Source organism: Salvelinus fontinalis, chromosome 10 (assembly GCF_029448725.1).
Source record: "Salvelinus fontinalis isolate EN_2023a chromosome 10, ASM2944872v1, whole genome shotgun sequence".
NCBI lineage: Eukaryota > Metazoa > Chordata > Actinopteri > Salmoniformes > Salmonidae > Salvelinus > Salvelinus fontinalis.
The window spans coordinates 28,945,269-28,960,079 of record NC_074674.1 but is presented as its reverse complement, the minus strand read 5'-3'; the positions used below and the strand labels follow the sequence as shown (position 1 = coordinate 28,960,079).

Sequence of the window (14,811 nt, the reverse complement as noted above, 5' to 3'; positions counted from 1 at the left end):
TTCATTGTCATCATTTATTTATTTTATTTAGCTAGTCATATAGAGTCTTATAGGGAGTCATTATCATCATTGTCATAATTTCAACCCTGGAAAAAATATTTCTTAAAATGAAGTATCAAAGATTCAGCCTCTTGTTAGTGGTGCAGAATTTCTCCTGACTAACACCATTTGTGGTCCTGAGTTTCATACTCTTTCAACAACCCTGATCCATTTCTCCTGCGGTTTCTTTCTCAGGGTTCAGGTAACTGTTCCAAATCCTAGCCACACTTTTGAATCTGGTTGTGTGCTTTTCTGTAGTTGAATGTCTACTTGTTTGTCCAAAAGTCTGTGTGTGACATTTCATTTGTCTCTTGACTTCTGTATGTGTGTCCTGTGTTACCGCAGATGTAATGTCCAGTTGACCCCTGTGTTCACGCCTGGCTTACGAAGAGTTAAGACTGCCGTGTCCGGGTCAAACTCAAACTCCACAGAAGACTCCCCACCATCTGTGGAGGATGGGTGAAGAACATCAGGCACATTGTAACAAACGCTAATGTTCACAACCCTTCCCACTTTCTGCGCTAGCCTGCCAACACAAAAATAACTTCACTGCAACAAGTTATTTTTCCATTACATTATCAGAAGGACGTTCAGGGGAAACGCCTGGCTCTACACGTGACACCATGTTGCCTGGTTATTGATGGTACATGACTAACCTGTCGTGAGGGTGACAGCATCAGGCTTCTGAGCTCCCAGGATGTTCACTTGCTCTACCCAGGAGGCCGTGGGAAACTGGGAGTCAGGAGACAGGTCACTGCAGCATCAGAGAAAGAAACAGGTTACACTCGATACAGAAACACAGGGAGAACATGGCCTGGTTGGAATAATAATGTTAGTTAGAGGGACATACCTCGATGAGAGGCTGTTCGCAGTGAAACTCAGGCGTCTGTGAATAAACTGCTTGTCTGTCTTATGTTTAAAGGTGTGACCATCATCTATGTAAAGCTCTCCTTCTGCATTGCCCTGGAACAAAGATAAACATTTATATGATGACAAAGCCCCTGCAAGTAAAATGGTGCAACAACAATGATAGTGATATCATAGTGGTGTAAATGAAGGTTATACCTGTGAGTCAAGGGCCACGTAGAGGGTGTAGGGATCGTCCTCCATGCAGGATGAGGACCTGCGAACACGGTTCTTCCGGCAGATAATGGAACCTCCTCGCTGGAACACTGGAATCTGTGAGAGGAAGAGGTGGTGGGGGACAGAGAAAAGAGAGAAAAGCGAGAGAGTTATTTGTGGGAAAGGGTGCTGAGAGGTGGGTGATGGCTAAAGACCATAGGAGTTGAGAGAAACAAACAGCAGATCCATGTTAACAGAGAACCTACTGAGCTCATGGTGACAGGGATAGAGAGGTTCTGAGCTCCGTCATGCCTCTGGAACGTGTGGACGTCATACCAGACCTGTGACGGGGAGAGAAGCGCGAGGAGGTCAGAGAACGAGAAGGTATCCGGTTGATTGAACATGTGGTATATTTCAACAGGCAAAACTCCAGGTCAGCCTTCCCCCTCAAAACTCACCTCTCTATTCCCAGGTAAGTAGGCTGTGACCCCACTAGACCTTTCATCTGTTACAGGGTGAACCAGAAGATCTCTGCCTGATGAACACACAGAGGGAGAGGTAGTCTGAGGTAATGCATCATCCTCACCAGGTTGAAGAGCTCAACTTCATCCAAACATTTAGGTATTCAAAAGTATTGTACCATAAAAGGTTAAGAGGTACATACCGGTCTAAAGGCCACTCTCTCTAACCTACTTACCAATCAGGAACTCATCGTCAATGGAAAACGTGGCAATATCCTCTGGATACTCCACCCACAGGGGCCTATTGTACAGGGAGAGAGAATACAACCCAAGGTGAATCAAAATACAAGGATTATCTCTAATATCTTCTTAAAGACTAGTGCCAGCTATAGACCTTCAAAACATAGACGTGGCAGGGCTCGACATTAACGCTTGTCCGCTTGTCTGGGCATGTAAAACAAATAGTCAGAAAGACGATTATAGAGTTAAGTTTTCCGCATGGACAAGTAAAAAAAAGCCTACTCCGATCAGAATTAGATCAGTGTGTTGCGCACCCCATAATAATGGTTATTATGGTGTTACAGAAGATTGTTTATTTTTGCACTAGTGCTGAGCTGACAAGTAAAAAGTTAACAAAAAAATCAACCAAAAAGTGTCTAAAAAAAGAGCCTACCTCATGACAGGCTGGCCAGTGCGTTGGGCGTGGTAGAACTGCAGGTACCAGTAGGGCAGAAGGGTGTAGCGCTGGCGCACAGCCTCCCGGATGAGAGCTGTGTTGTCAGGGCCAAAAAGCCAGGGCTCCCTCCGCGGGGTGTCCAGGTGGGCGTGGGCACGGAAGAAGGGCTGGTAGGCCCCCGCCTGGTACCAACGCACCAGCAGCTCCGCACTGGGAGTCTTAAAGAAACCCCCCACGTCAGCTGGGATGAGAGGAGTGATTAGGATACTTTAAGAATTACTATCAAACGAGGATTGACCGAGCCATCCAATCTGTGCAGCACCAATCCCTGCCAGCCTCACCTCCACAGAAGGAGATGCCAACCAGGCCCAGGCTGAGACACATGGGGATGGACATCTTCAGGTGGCCCCACTCAGCTGCATTATCACCAGTCCAAACTGCACCTGGAGGAGAGTGGGTGAATGCATGTGTGTGAGAGAGTGAACACTTCAAGAGTGGGTTGGGGTTCAGTGAAGACATACAGTATACAACATTTATGGTAACCAGAGGGAGGCGTTATTGGAGGGTCTAACCATAGCGCTGAGACCCAGCGAAAAAGGCCCTGGTCAGGACAAAAGGCCTCTCCAACCCCCCGGAGCGCTGGATCTGACCCTCCGCTGTCGCCATTTGCTGAGAGAGGGAAAGAAGGGAAGACAGAGTAGATGGTAGAAAATAAGTAAGGATGCTGTAACTAATCCAAAATAATCCCAACAGTGTGGACAGTGAACACCCCCGGGGCTATCTAGTCCTAGTCACACCGTTCCATCCCTTCCTCACCACGTAGAAGCCATAGAGGTTGTGGATGTCTCTGTGCTCCCAGGGCCCATGGAGGGCATCCTTGTGCATGGTGACCTCTGGACCGTTGAACACAGACGGCTCGTTCATGTCGTTCCACGTGTACAGGTTCTCCATCGAACCCTGAAGAAGAGAGACAGGAGATGTACTGACATGTCTATCTGGGGTCTTACAGGTAAATCAGTAGCTCAAGGCTCCAGTAGCTTTACTGGTTAACCAGTGACATCAATGTTAACTGACTCAGTGAAGAGTACAAAGTTCCAAAGGAAGTCAAGAAAGGAGAAGGAAAGAGAAAAAAGTAACTGCGGTTAAAATGTGGAGAGGAGACGAACTGATACGGGGTTTACTCACCTCATACTGGTCATAGGCAAACATGCTGGCCCACCACTTCCTCATCTCAGGGTTGGTAAAATCTGGGTAACCTGCATTTCCTTTTACAAGAAAATATAGAGTACATATACATAACAGTTCTAAACAATTCTAGCCTTTGGGTGACAATCAGTATAAAAACAGGCAAATCACTGCGTTGACATTTATTTTCAAAATATTGCCCTGGAGGTAGAACTGAGCAATTTCCGTTAGATGGGGCAAATTGGCTATTTCAGAAAAACGTATGATTTAGCTTTTTGGTCTTAATTTAAAAGGTTAGTGTTAGGCATTAGGGTTAGCAGTGTGGTTAAGGTTAGGTTTAAATCAGATTTCATGACTGTGGCTGTGCCAGCTAGTGACCACTCTGCAGATATGCTTCCAGGGCAACATTCATGACAAATGCTAACCTGTACTGTGTTGTCTGGTACGTTTTAGAATTTATCAATCGATAAACACACTAAATTCCCAAAAGTATGTGGACACCTGCTCGTCTAACATCCCATTCCAAAATCATGGGCATTAATATGGAGTTGGTTCCCCCTTTGCTGCCATAACAGCCTCCACTCTTCTGAGAAGGCTTTCCACTAGATGTTGGAACATTGCTGTGGGGACTTGCTTCCACTCAGCCACAAGGGCATTAGTGAGGTCGGGCACTGATGTTGGGCAATTAGGCATGGCATGCAGTCGGCGTTCCAGTTCATCACAAAGGTGTTCGATGGGGTTGAGGTCAATGCTCTGTGCAGACCAGTCGACACCAATCTCGACAAACCATTTCTGTGTGGACCTCGCTTTGTGCGCAGGGGCATTGTTATGCTGAAACAGTAACTTCCTCAAACTGTTGCCACAAAGTTGGAAGCACAGAATCGTCTAGAATGTAATTGTATGCTGTAGCGTTAAGATTTCCCTTCACTAGAACTAAGGGGCCTAGCCCGAACCATGAAAAACAGCCCAAGACCATTATTCCTCCTCCACCAAACTTTACAGTTGGCACTATGCATTGGGGCAGGTAGCGTTCTCCTGGCATCCGCAAACACAGATTTATCCGTCGGACTGCCAGTTGGTGAATCGTGATTCATCACTCCAGAGAATGCATTTCCACTGCTTCAGAGTCCAATGGCAGCAAGCCTTACACCACTCCAGCCGACGCTTGGCATTGCGCATGGTGATCTTTGGCTTGTGTGCGGCTACTCGGCCATGGAAATCCATTTCATGAAGCTCCCGACAAACTGTTATTGTGCTGACGTTGCTTCCAAAGGCAGTTTGGAACTCTGTAGTGAGTGTTGCAACCGAGAAGACTATTTTTATGTGGTATGCGCATCAGCACTCGGCGGTCCCGCTCTGTGAGCTTGTGTGGCCTACCACTTCGCGGCTGAGCCGTTGTTGCTCCAAGACGTTTCCACTTCACAATATCAGCACTTACAGTTGACTGGGGCAGCTCGAACAGGGTAGAAATTTGATGAACTGACTTGTTGGAAAGGTGGCATCCTATGACGGTGCCACGTTGAAAGTCACTGAGCTCTTCAGTAAGGCTATTCTACTGACAATGTTTGTCTATGGAGATTGTATGGCTGTGTGCTCAATTTTATACACCTGTCAGCAACGGGTGTGACAAATAGCCGAATCTACTAATTTGAAGGGGTGTCCACATACTTTTGTACATATTGACATGTTCCTACCTGGCCAGCACCAGCCCTCATAGTCTCCACCATCTTTGTTTTTTATGTAGTAGCCTCGAGAGCGAATCTCAGTGTGGATCTTATAGCTGCTGTCCACCTTAATGTGAGGGTCCACTATGGTCACCATCTGTGGACAGCCAGGACATGAGAGGGCGCAGTGAGTGGAGAAGGGAGAGAAGAGTGCCAAAAATGTAAATGATCTTCTCATTACCACACACACACACACACCATTTCAAAATCCTATGTTTCCATCATTAAGTTCACCTTGCGTCTCTTATCCAGGAGGCCCTGCAGCATGTCTTTGGGCTGTGGGAACTTGTTGTTGTCCCAGGTGAAGTAGCGCTTGCCGTCCGTGTGCTCAATATCCAGCCAGATGAAGTCATAGGGGATGTCGTGTTCATCAAAGCCCTGGTCCACCGCACTCACATCTTCCTGGTCGTTGTAGTTCCAACGGCACTGGTGGTAGGCCAGCGAAGAGAGGGGGGGGAAGGCCTGAGTGCCTACGACAGCCAGAGAACAGAAGGGTCATTTCTAAAGTGAAGGTAACACTTCTGGGATAGGGAGCAGTGGAGCTAAGTAGTGTACCTGTTAAGGAAGCGTACTGTGTGAACACATCATTAGGTCGTGGTCCCAGCATGATGAAGACGTCAATAATGCCACTCTCAGAGATCCATCGGACGTCTGTCTGAGGGACCTCACTGGAGCCCTGAACGCAATCAAACATGCACAAAGAGGATTCAGAGATCAAACCAAGTGGATCCAAGGGCAAAGAAGGAAAGGCAAGACAGTGTGTGAGATCCAGTCACACACACCCACCTGTCCAGAGCTGACGTCCACCCATGTCTCTGCTGCGTTGAGCCAGAAGAGACCCATAGTCCTGTGGGTGTTGTGTGAGAGGAGGACAGGCACTGCTCCATACAGAGCCATAGGGTTAAAGAGCTCATACTGGAACACATCCAGGTTATAAAGCCTGTAGGGGTCTCCTCCACTGAGGAGAAAAACAGGAATCACTGTGTTAGCACTGGTTGACCAACAAGAGTGGGGACAGGTAGCCTAGTGGTTAGAGTGTTGGACTAGTAACCGAAAGGTTGCAAGATCGAATCCCCGAGCTGACAAGGTAAACATCTGTCGTTCTGCCCCTGAACAAGGCAGGCTGTCATTGAAAATAAGAAAATAAGAATTTGCTCTTAACTGACTTGCCTAGTTCAATAAAAGTTCAATAAAAAATAAATCAGAAAACTACACTTTGATGAGCTGAGTGCAAATGACACTGGGGCAAAGGCCGTTTATAGTCTCACTCTGTGTTTTTCAGTCTGAGGCCGTCTGCGTGTTCAGGGATGCCGTAGACGTGTTCTACTCCAGGCAGGGAGAAGTCCAGACTGATGGAAGAGGGACCTGGAGGACAGAAGGCAGGTGACACCAGAGCAGTGTTTTTATTTATATATATATTTTAAAAAATTAAACACATGATGTCAATGTAAGTAAATAGGTGAAAACAAATAAATGGACTTGAGAAATAGTTTGTTGTAGTGTACAGTACAATGATGTACCATTAGGCTTGGTGTCGGCATGGGTCTTGAACGTCTCCTCCCACATTCCTGGCTGATCCACCTCTTCTTCTGCCTCCTCCTCCTCTCTTTCTGACACCTGGAAAGTGAGAGGGGTTTTGTGGAGAACCAGAAAAGAGGCCAAACGTGTAGCTCAAGTGTCTCAGAAAGGTGCTACTCGTACACACCCTAGTTCAAAGCTCACATCAAATTGATACCAGTAGTTGGAGCTCTTCTCTCACCCTATTAGGCTACTACTCACAACCTGTTATCTCTACACACTTTGGACACAAAAAATGGACAGAACGGGGTCTATAAAGGCACCAATAAACCCATGCAGTGTTTGCATCAGAACAATAAGGTCTTTGGAATAGAACACCACACACCTTTTCCTTGTCATGCTTCTCTGTGTCCTCTTTCTCCCCAGCTTCCTCTGTGTCTGTTTGGCTTTTGCTGCGTCACACAATAATACATATCAATGTCAAAAGAGTGGTTGATTACTATAGAAACCACATGGAGAAATGTGAAGGACAAGTAAAGCAATATAAACTGCATCTCATCACCTGGATTGACATGTTGTTAGTGATCGAATAAAGGACAAACTCTTTCAATTTGATAATTGTCATTGAGTTAAACATGCATTATGTACTGGCATCTTGTTGACATAGCAGTTCATCTTAACTTATGTTTGCATTGATCTTAATATGGGGGTTGCACAAAAATGTGCAGATTTTAAGTTAGGATTCAGCCCATAGAAAATGATTTGGTAATGGGTACAGATATACCCACATTTCTAAACTTTGCAGGACAATGATTCAGAAGATTTTTTATTTGTTAATAATTATCAATGGGTAAACCAATCAAATCACTGAACAATAAAATATGACATGCAATAATTTGTTTAGTTTAGAGGGTGGTGGGAAGCTTAGTAAATATATGTACACTACACTGAGCAGTAGAGGCTGTACAGACTTATGGAGAAATTGCACACAGTAACATGTTTACATATATTTATTGTTGCTCTGGTAAAGTTAAGATCAAAAGTAAAAATCTGTTGACTTCATTTTTGACTTGTGGCATTTCTACTATAAGACAATACAGCCACAAGCTATTTCAGTAGTTCAACTCAGGTCACACAAACATTACATCAAGAGGCAAGCTAAGACCAGTTACCTAGAGAAAACGCTCTTGATCTTATCCCACATGCTACCGACTGTGCTACTTATTTTGTGGGAAATACTGGAGGACATGGTGAGAAACAGGAGGGAAAGGAAAGGAACAGAATAGGATGGGATGGGAAAACAGATCAGTACAGCACAGCTAAGTGCATTTTAGAAAACCTTTGAGACAATTATCAAATTCAGCAGGAGAGCACAAGTGGAAGCCTTCATTAAAAGCCTTCCATGAAATTACACAACATATATTACACGGCAATATTCCGTCAAAGTCCATCACAGGTCTAGTATACGCATTCAATTGCATTGTTCCATGTGATATAAATGCATGGTTTCGTTCCTGTACATGCAAGACTGCATAAGCGACTCACGTGTCCTTGCGTATGCGGAGCTGCTCGAAGGCTAGCAGGCCCCGGGAGTTGAGGGACAGCAGCACCTGTGGGCCCTCCATGATGTCCAGGCGGAAGGGCTGGGCACTGAGGATGAGCCTCCAGTCCTCCCCACCCAGAGACAGCACCACCCTGTGCTCATCCTGGGCCACCACTGACATACTGCATTGGAGAGAAACAGCCATCACACCCATGCCAACACACCCACTATGGACCTTCTCTATACTTTACATCCGTTACAAAACCGCCCCAGAATGTGAGACATCAATAGTGGGCTGATATTGACATGTATAAAATAAATGGACAAACTCACAGTTCAGTGGGAGGGTCAGTGATGAGAACATCAGGCACCTCATATCGAGGCTTGATGGGCTTCAGCTCATTGATCTTCACTCTGGTCATGTTCCCCTGAAGGCGATACAGCTCGAGCAGCAAGAGCACCTGAACACAGGCAATGAAATGATCACACGGTTTGCACGATGTGGAAGAACAAAGTGTATGGTGGGTTTCCATTGTGTGCCATCCAAGTATTCCATTATCAAAGCGAAGTAATTTCACCCAATCTCCATGACAACTTATTTACGTGTGCAGCAGGTCTTGTTCATTCTGACCTTATTATTGTTATTCAGGAGCTGCACTGTGAGGTGGGAGTCACTGAGTTCCAGGGTCTCCAGTAAGGCTGTGTATGATGACTGGCCTGGCTTCATTGCCCTTTGACGACTACACACACACACATTATATACTTGTATTAGCTGACACACAAATTACATTACACAATAACGTTATTTCGTTTTGGTCTCAAAATGCCCATCTAGGTAACGTTATTGTTGTTACACATTTTTCTACAAGTGAATTGATGGTAGGCAGCCATCACCTGCAGAAGGCACTCTGGTCACATGTTTTGAAGTTACTACGATCCACAGCTTGAGTGATGCTCAGGAAAACAGACAGCACGAGCACAAGATATAGGCACATCCTAGGGAAGAATGGAAATAAACAGTGATGTAACTACGTTTGCAATTATCATATTCCAGCTAGCTAAGTCATGTTGCTGCTGAACTGATTAGTTAGTTAGGTCGTTTTCCTCTAGGTAGCAAGCTATCCGTGACAAAAGACAACTGACCAAATGCGGCATTTATAGATAATATCCACAAAGACTGATGCAATAGTATACATGTTTTCTGTTGTAATGGCTAGCTAGCAGGCTAACTGAACCTGAATTCTGAAATAACTACCGTTCAATGAAGCTCGCCATCTTGATTCAGCTTGCTTAGCTCTCAAGCCTCGCCCCTTCAAATCATGTGCACGCAGATGATTTGACAAATATAAAGTATAGATGCCTGTAAGCAACAAAATGTGTTATTTGGGGGACAGTCAGAGCCAACCCTGTCCATCTTGTAGATGTTATTGCCTTAACTTGAAATGGTAGTGGGATGCTATAATAATAAACGCTCTAAACATGGTGCTTTCTGTTAACCGTGGCTTAGCGTTTCGATCTTGAATGCGCTCCACATTGCCGCGAGTCATTCAATGATTGGTCAGTTCATTTTGACGAGGGAGGCGCGTGAGCATAGCAAAGGCGAGTTAAACACGTTGGGGTTTTGGAACGTTCAGATAGAAATATACTATGTAGAATAGGAAGCACGTCGGCTCTATTCGTTCATGTCATTTCTACTTGCAACGTTCGGCGAATGAAAGTAGCCAGGAGTCCATCCCAAATTAATGGAAAAGATGGGTATGGTACTGTCTAAAATTAAATGAGAAAAATGGCACGTGGCATGGACTCAACATTAGACAATTTCTGAAGTTTGACAAACTTTGGAGTGTGTTATCATGGAAAGCAGGAAAGCAAAGGCTGGCTTTTTCAAACAGAATCTGCATCCACTAGCTCTAACTCCCCAAAGTTTTGGGACACTGTAAAGTCCACAGAGAACAAGGGCACCTCCTCCCAGCTGCCCACTGCACTGTGGCTAGGTAACACTGTCCCCACCGATAAATCCATGATAATCGAGAATTTCAATTTCTACGGCTGGCCATGCTTTCCTCCTGGCTACCCCAACCCCGGCCAACAGTTTCCGCACCCCCCGCAGCTACTTGCCCAAGCCTCCCAGCTTCTCCTTCACCCAAATCCAGATAGCAGATGTTCTGAAAGAGCTGAAAAACCTTTACCCATACAAATCAGCTGGGCTAGACAATCTGGACCCTCTCTTTCTAAAATGATCTGCCGCCAACCCCTATTACCAGTCTGTTCAACCTCTCTTTCGTCTCGTCCGAGATCCCTAAAGATTGGAAAGCTGCCGCGGTCATCCCCCTCTTCAAAGGGGGTGACACTCTAGGCCCAAACTGTTATAGACCTATATCCATCCTGCCCTGCCTTTCTAAAGTCTTCGAAAGCCAAGTTAATAAACAGATCACTGACCATTTCGAATGCCACCGTACCTTCTCCGCTGATCAATCCGATTTCTAAGCTGGTCACGGGTGCACCTCAGCCACGCTCAAGGTACTAAACGATATCATAACCGCCATTGATAAAAGATTGTACTGTGCAGCCGTCTTCATCGACCTGGCCAAGGCTTTCGACTCTGTCAATCACCGTATTCTTATCGGCAGACCAACAGCCTTGGTTTCTCAAATGACTGCCTCGCCTGGTTCACCAACTACTTCTCAGACAGATTTCAGCGTGTCAAATCGGAGGGCCTGTTGTCCGGACCTCTGGCAGTCTCTATAGGGGTACCAGAGGGTTCAATTCTCGGGCCGATTCTTAAACGCTAGTAAAAATAAATGCATGCTTTTCAACCGTTCGCTGCCCGCACCTGCCCGCCCAACTAGCATCACTATTCTGGACGGTTCTGACTTAGAATATGTGGACAACTACAAATACCTAGGTGTCTGGCTAGACTGTAAACTCTCCTTCCAGACTCATATTAAACATCTCCAATCCAAAATTAAATCTAGAATCAGCTTCCGATTTCGGACAAAACAAAGCCTCCTTCACTCACGCCGCCAAACATACCCTTGTAAAACTGCCTATCCTACCGATCCTCGACTTTGGCGATGTCATTTACCAAATAGCCTCCAACACTCTACTCGGCAAACTGGATGCAGTCTATCACAGTGACATCCGTTTTGTCACCAAAGCCCCATAAACCACCACCACTGCGACCTGTATGCTCTAGTCGGCTGGCCCTCGCTACATATTCGTCGCCAGACCCACTGGCTCCAGATCATCTATAAGTCTTTGCTCGGTAAAGCCCCGCCTTATCTCAGCTCAATGGTCACGATAACAACACTCACCCGTAGCACGCGCTCCAGCAGGTATATCTCACTGGTCATCCCCAAAGCCAACACCTCATTTGGCCGCCTTTCCTTCCAGTTCTCTGCTGCCAATGACTGGAACGAATTGCAAAAATCACTGAAGCTGGAGACTTATATTTCCCTCACTAACTTTAAACATCAGCTATCAGCTAAACATGAGCAAGCAATCTGAGCAGCTAACCGATCGCTGGTTTTAGCCCATCTGTAAATAGCCCATCCAATCTACTTACCTCATCCCCATATTATTTTTATTTACTTTTCTGCTCTTTTGCACATCAGTATTTCTACTTGCACATCATCATCTGCACATCTATCACTCCAGTGTTAATTTGCTAAATTGTAATTACTCCGCTACTATGGCCTATTTATTGCCTTACCTCCTCATGCCATTTGCACACATTGTATATATACTTTTTAATTAAAAAAAATAATATTGTGTTATTGACTGTACGTTTGTTTATGCCATGTGTAACTCTGTATTGTTGTTTGTTTCGCACTGCTTTGCTTTATCTTGGCCAGGTTGCAGTTGTAAATGAGAACTTGTTCTCAACTAGCATACCTGGTTTAAATAAAGGTGAAATATATATATATACATATTTTTTAAAGATTGTTGTATAATGGCATTTTATTATGGTTAATTGAATTCCTTCTACTATTGGATAGCCATTAGCAACATTATGAGCATACATTGTATAGGAAGGCTTTCAGGTTTGAAACTCGTTGTGAGTATAGGCTTCCGAGTGGCTCAGCGGTCTAAGGCACTACATCTCAATGCTAGCGGTGTCACTACAGACCCTGGTTTGATTCCAGGCTGTATTACAACCGGCCGTGATTGGGAGTCCCATAGGACAGCGCACAATTGGCCAAGAGTTGCTTGGGTTAGTGTTTGACCGGGGTAAGCCATCATTGTAAATGAGAATTTGTTCTTAATTAAGTGACTTGCCTAGTTAAATAAAGGTTAAAGAAAAAATAAAGTTGAACTATAGTTGATATAACTGTATTTGCTTTCCAAATTCAGGTCGGAACATTTTCATTATATATTTAAAAAATACTAATTTTAAAAATCTTATTGTTGTGAATTTATATATACAATTGTCATTAGTATTGCAGCGCTTAAATCGTTGCTGCTTCCTTCTTGCCTGGTATGGATTGTTGTTACTTTTATGATCACTTTATAAACAATCCTTAACAGGCAAGAAGAAAGTTTCATAAAAGAAGCCAACCATAACACACCAGACATGTTACATAATTTCAATCCCAAACCTGATCTAACAGTGGAATCTGATGGTCCCAAGAAGGCACCAATCACTCATTACCATTAAACATTTACATAGATTATCTCATTGACAAAGGAAACTCTAGTTTAAGGCCGTCCATATTTTGAGAGGTCAGCTCTGCATATTTTGAGAGGTCGGCTCGACACAACTCACAAGTACTACTCCAACAGTCAGAGATCAGTGTTTACTACCCAAAATAGACTGTGAAAATCCAATTAATGGCTTGATCCACTGTAGCCTAAACAACACACAGTAGCCTTTAAGTTAGCATGTCTGTTTTAATCAACAGAGGAGCATATTGCAAGTATGAACTTTTTTCGCATGCTGGATAAATACAGTATACGCAAGAACAAATCAAAACCTGGATATGTTATGTTTTTGCCACAATCTTATCAAAAGGAATGACATTGTCCCAATAATGGTAAGACAGTAACAACGTGCAGTGTATTTGACTTGACAGACCTGCTTTGGTATTTTTGTTGTGCTTGTGGGTTAATCTTTGTCAAATACTGACTTAACATTGAATATAGACTTGTGTACTAATTGCCAGTTGTAATGTAAAAATCTGATATTGTGTTGTCAATATCAAACAAAGCCTCAACCTGGGGACCTGATTGAGATATTCCGGGGGACCTATCAGCACTGGGCCTTGTATGTTGGAGAAGGTTACATCGTCCACCTCTGTCCCCCCAGTAAGTACAATTTGCTCCTGATCTTTAATACTGGATGTCATGACATAGAGAAGCCTATAAAGTACATGTATAAGGGATTCATGGACCTATAAAAAATATGCTTATGATTATGTTTATAAAATCGTATACAAACTCTATCAGAAAAACATAGTACACACCACTGATCTGATTCTGATACCCCCCTAAGATTTTCCTATCTGCTCTTTCCGCCACTCTCACGTGCCCCTGCCTCACCCCACTGATCCTACCTAAGCTGAGGCAGCTGGGGCTGGTGCCTACAGCCTAGTGTCTGTGTTGTGTGACACAGCCGTTGTGACCAAGGAGAGCCTGGAGGAGATAGTTGGGAAGGACAGGTTCCTTGTCAACAACCTGCTGGATGGCAAACACAAACCCCGGAGTGTTTATGACATACTGAGGGATGCCCGCAGCCTGCTGGGCCTGGAGATGCCTTACTGCATCCTGAGGGGAAACTGTGAACACTTTGTCACAGAGCTGAGATATGGGAAGGGAGAGTCCCGGCAGGTGTGTGTGCTGACAATCATGATATCCTTCTAAGGATATCATGACATATCCTGTGATGTTGGTAAAGCAATACTTTTGGTCTATGCCTTTGTTTATTGTTTGTGCCAGTTGCCAAGCTGGACTAATGGGCTCCCAAGTGGCACAGCGGTCTAAGGCACTGCATCTCAGTGTAAGAGGTGTCACTACAGACACCCTGGTTTGAATCCAGGCTGTATCACAACCGGCCGTGATTGGGAGTCCCATAGGGCGGCGCACAATTGGCCCAGCGTCGTCCGGGTTTGGCCAGTGTAGGCTGTCATTGTAAATAATAATTTGTTCTTAACTGACTTGCCTGGTTAAATAAAAATGTATTCAGTTTAGGAACAGTTGACCTGACCAAGGAGACTAGTTGGATAACCAGACACTACCTTGTAAAATGGGAGATGCATGTTACATATTAAAGCCCACATGGCTGCGTTTAGACAGGCAGCCCAATTCTAATATTTTTTCCACTAATCACATCAGATATTTACCCATCAGGGCTGATCTATTAGTGGGGAAAAAATTCAGAATCATTCTGTTTAGGACATGAGTTCTCTGTTTGCATTTTAAAACAAGATTATTTGGGGATAGGTGTTTCTCATCGGTTAGTGGTTACTGTTATGATCTAATCTCTTTTTGCAGGTATATTATGCTCTGGGCGTAGGTGTTAGAGCAGTGGCGATTGGCATGAAGGTCCTGAATGCAGCGTCAAACATCTCTTGTGTGAAGTCAAAACAAAAGAGGGTACTACTTTGA

The 14,811-nt window shown here is 44.5% G+C and overlaps 2 protein-coding genes across 3 annotated transcripts; one reads left to right on the top strand and one right to left on the bottom strand.

Annotated features, from left to right (window-relative positions):
• Positions 1 to 9,713, bottom strand: LOC129863937 (neutral alpha-glucosidase AB-like). 2 transcript variants are annotated; one of them, XM_055936394.1, is made up of 25 exons: positions 9,464 to 9,713; positions 9,103 to 9,204; positions 8,840 to 8,948; positions 8,542 to 8,669; positions 8,211 to 8,390; positions 7,838 to 7,903; positions 7,051 to 7,117; positions 6,668 to 6,764; positions 6,416 to 6,512; positions 5,934 to 6,105; positions 5,703 to 5,823; positions 5,382 to 5,617; positions 5,118 to 5,244; positions 3,424 to 3,503; positions 3,055 to 3,195; positions 2,811 to 2,907; positions 2,580 to 2,681; positions 2,236 to 2,479; positions 1,799 to 1,863; positions 1,560 to 1,636; positions 1,368 to 1,442; positions 1,105 to 1,218; positions 890 to 1,002; positions 696 to 793; positions 1 to 485 (listed from the first exon to the last, which is right to left on the bottom strand). In XM_055936394.1, the coding sequence occupies exons 1-25, from the start codon at positions 9,481 to 9,483 to the stop codon at positions 376 to 378; spliced, it is 2,838 nt and encodes a 945-aa protein (XP_055792369.1). In that variant the 5' UTR covers positions 9,484 to 9,713; the 3' UTR covers positions 1 to 375. The 2 variants fall into 2 exon arrangements, with proteins under 2 accessions (XP_055792369.1, XP_055792370.1); XM_055936395.1 differs by lacking the exon at positions 7,838 to 7,903.
• Positions 9,714 to 13,187: 3,474 nt separating this feature from the next.
• LOC129863270 (phospholipase A and acyltransferase 3-like) lies at positions 13,188 to 14,811 on the top strand. The gene is made up of 4 exons (XM_055935165.1): positions 13,188 to 13,241; positions 13,416 to 13,512; positions 13,766 to 14,034; positions 14,698 to 14,811. The coding sequence occupies exons 1-4, from the start codon at positions 13,188 to 13,190 to the stop codon at positions 14,809 to 14,811; spliced, it is 534 nt and encodes a 177-aa protein (XP_055791140.1).